Source organism: Austrofundulus limnaeus, unplaced genomic scaffold (assembly GCF_001266775.1).
Source record: "Austrofundulus limnaeus strain Quisiro unplaced genomic scaffold, Austrofundulus_limnaeus-1.0 Scaffold1645, whole genome shotgun sequence".
NCBI classification, from domain to species: Eukaryota; Metazoa; Chordata; class Actinopteri; order Cyprinodontiformes; family Rivulidae; genus Austrofundulus; species Austrofundulus limnaeus.
This window is the reverse complement of record NW_013954047.1, coordinates 19,003-20,154: the sequence shown is the minus strand read 5'-3', so window position 1 is coordinate 20,154 and position 1,152 is coordinate 19,003. Positions and strand designations below refer to the sequence as shown.

The window sequence follows — 1,152 nt, the reverse complement described above, 5'->3', positions numbered from 1 at the left end:
TCAGTCCTTTTTTCTGCTCTGTTGTCAACATGTACAGTGATGGGAAATCCAGACTCTTGACCGTTTAGCGTTAGCTGTTAGCTTCACCATCCGATCACATGGTCACCTGGTTTCTGCCACTCCAGCTGTTCTATAGAACCTCCTTGGGCTCAAGTAAACCACCTCTGATGCAGCGTGGGTTTATTTTATGGATCTTGTTAACTGTAGTCATATTAATTTAATGTTTGGCTTGTTTTAACTTTAGTTTTGTTGACACATCTTCTGCAGACTTCATGATGATCAGATCTGAAACCAGCTGCTCTAATGTTTCGTTTTGTTCCTGTTGTTCAGAGGAACTGTGGCAGGAGCCCTTTAAGTCATGCACAGGCGTCCAGGCACTACACAACAGGACAGAGCAGGTATGATGTCAGAGCAGGTATCACACCTGACACGCTCCACGTACCCAGAGTAACTCCAGGTTCTGTCCTGCTCTCCTCCATCACAGCGGGGCTTCCAAAGTGCTGGCTGCTGGCTTGTTGACGGTGGGCGCTGGCCTTGGAGGCACCATCCTTTACGCCAAATTGGACCAGAAGTTCAGAGCTGCGGTGGAGAAGAATGTTCCTTATTCAGATCAGCTGTTCAGCCTGGTTCTGGGACCTGCTCCTCAAGATGCTCATCCTCTTTTCAAGAAACAGGTCAGAACACCAGGCGGGAATAAAATATGGTTATTTTTACACGTATACTAGTGAGCCTTAAAGCTCAGCTTTGATATGGATGTGAACCTTTAACCTTTCTCTTGGACGGTACCAGCACACGTTCTGCTAAATAAACTCAGGTGGATTAGACCAGGGCTTCTTAACCTTTATGACCTCAGGGCCCAATTTATTGAACATAAAGTGACACGAGGTCCAGTCAGATATTACCAATGTATGGATCAAAATGATAATTATTATAAATCTTGGTTTCATTTTTATTGTATTTACATTATAAATTAATTAAATACACTTACAAGTAAGTGTATTTTAAGTACACTTAAAAGTAAAACTCCTGTCAATCACAAGATGTGATTATGACAAACATTTTTTTATATTATAACCTCCCCATAGTTATTTGAACAGTCAGTAAACAATAACAAAAATATACAATTCAAAAATTAAAATTGTGGGCATAAAA

At 41.1% G+C, this 1,152-nt stretch overlaps 1 protein-coding gene across 2 annotated transcripts in view; it reads left to right on the top strand.

Moving 5' to 3' along the window:
• Positions 1–1,152, top strand: part of LOC106535986 (MICOS complex subunit MIC60) — a gene marked incomplete at its 3' end in the record, with an annotated part of 15,615 nt that overhangs the window by 859 nt on the left and 13,604 nt on the right. For both annotated transcript variants that reach the window (XM_014033144.1, XM_014033143.1), the window contains 2 exon segments: positions 331–398; positions 485–674. In XM_014033144.1, coding sequence (XP_013888598.1) covers positions 331–398; positions 485–674 — 258 coding nt within the window.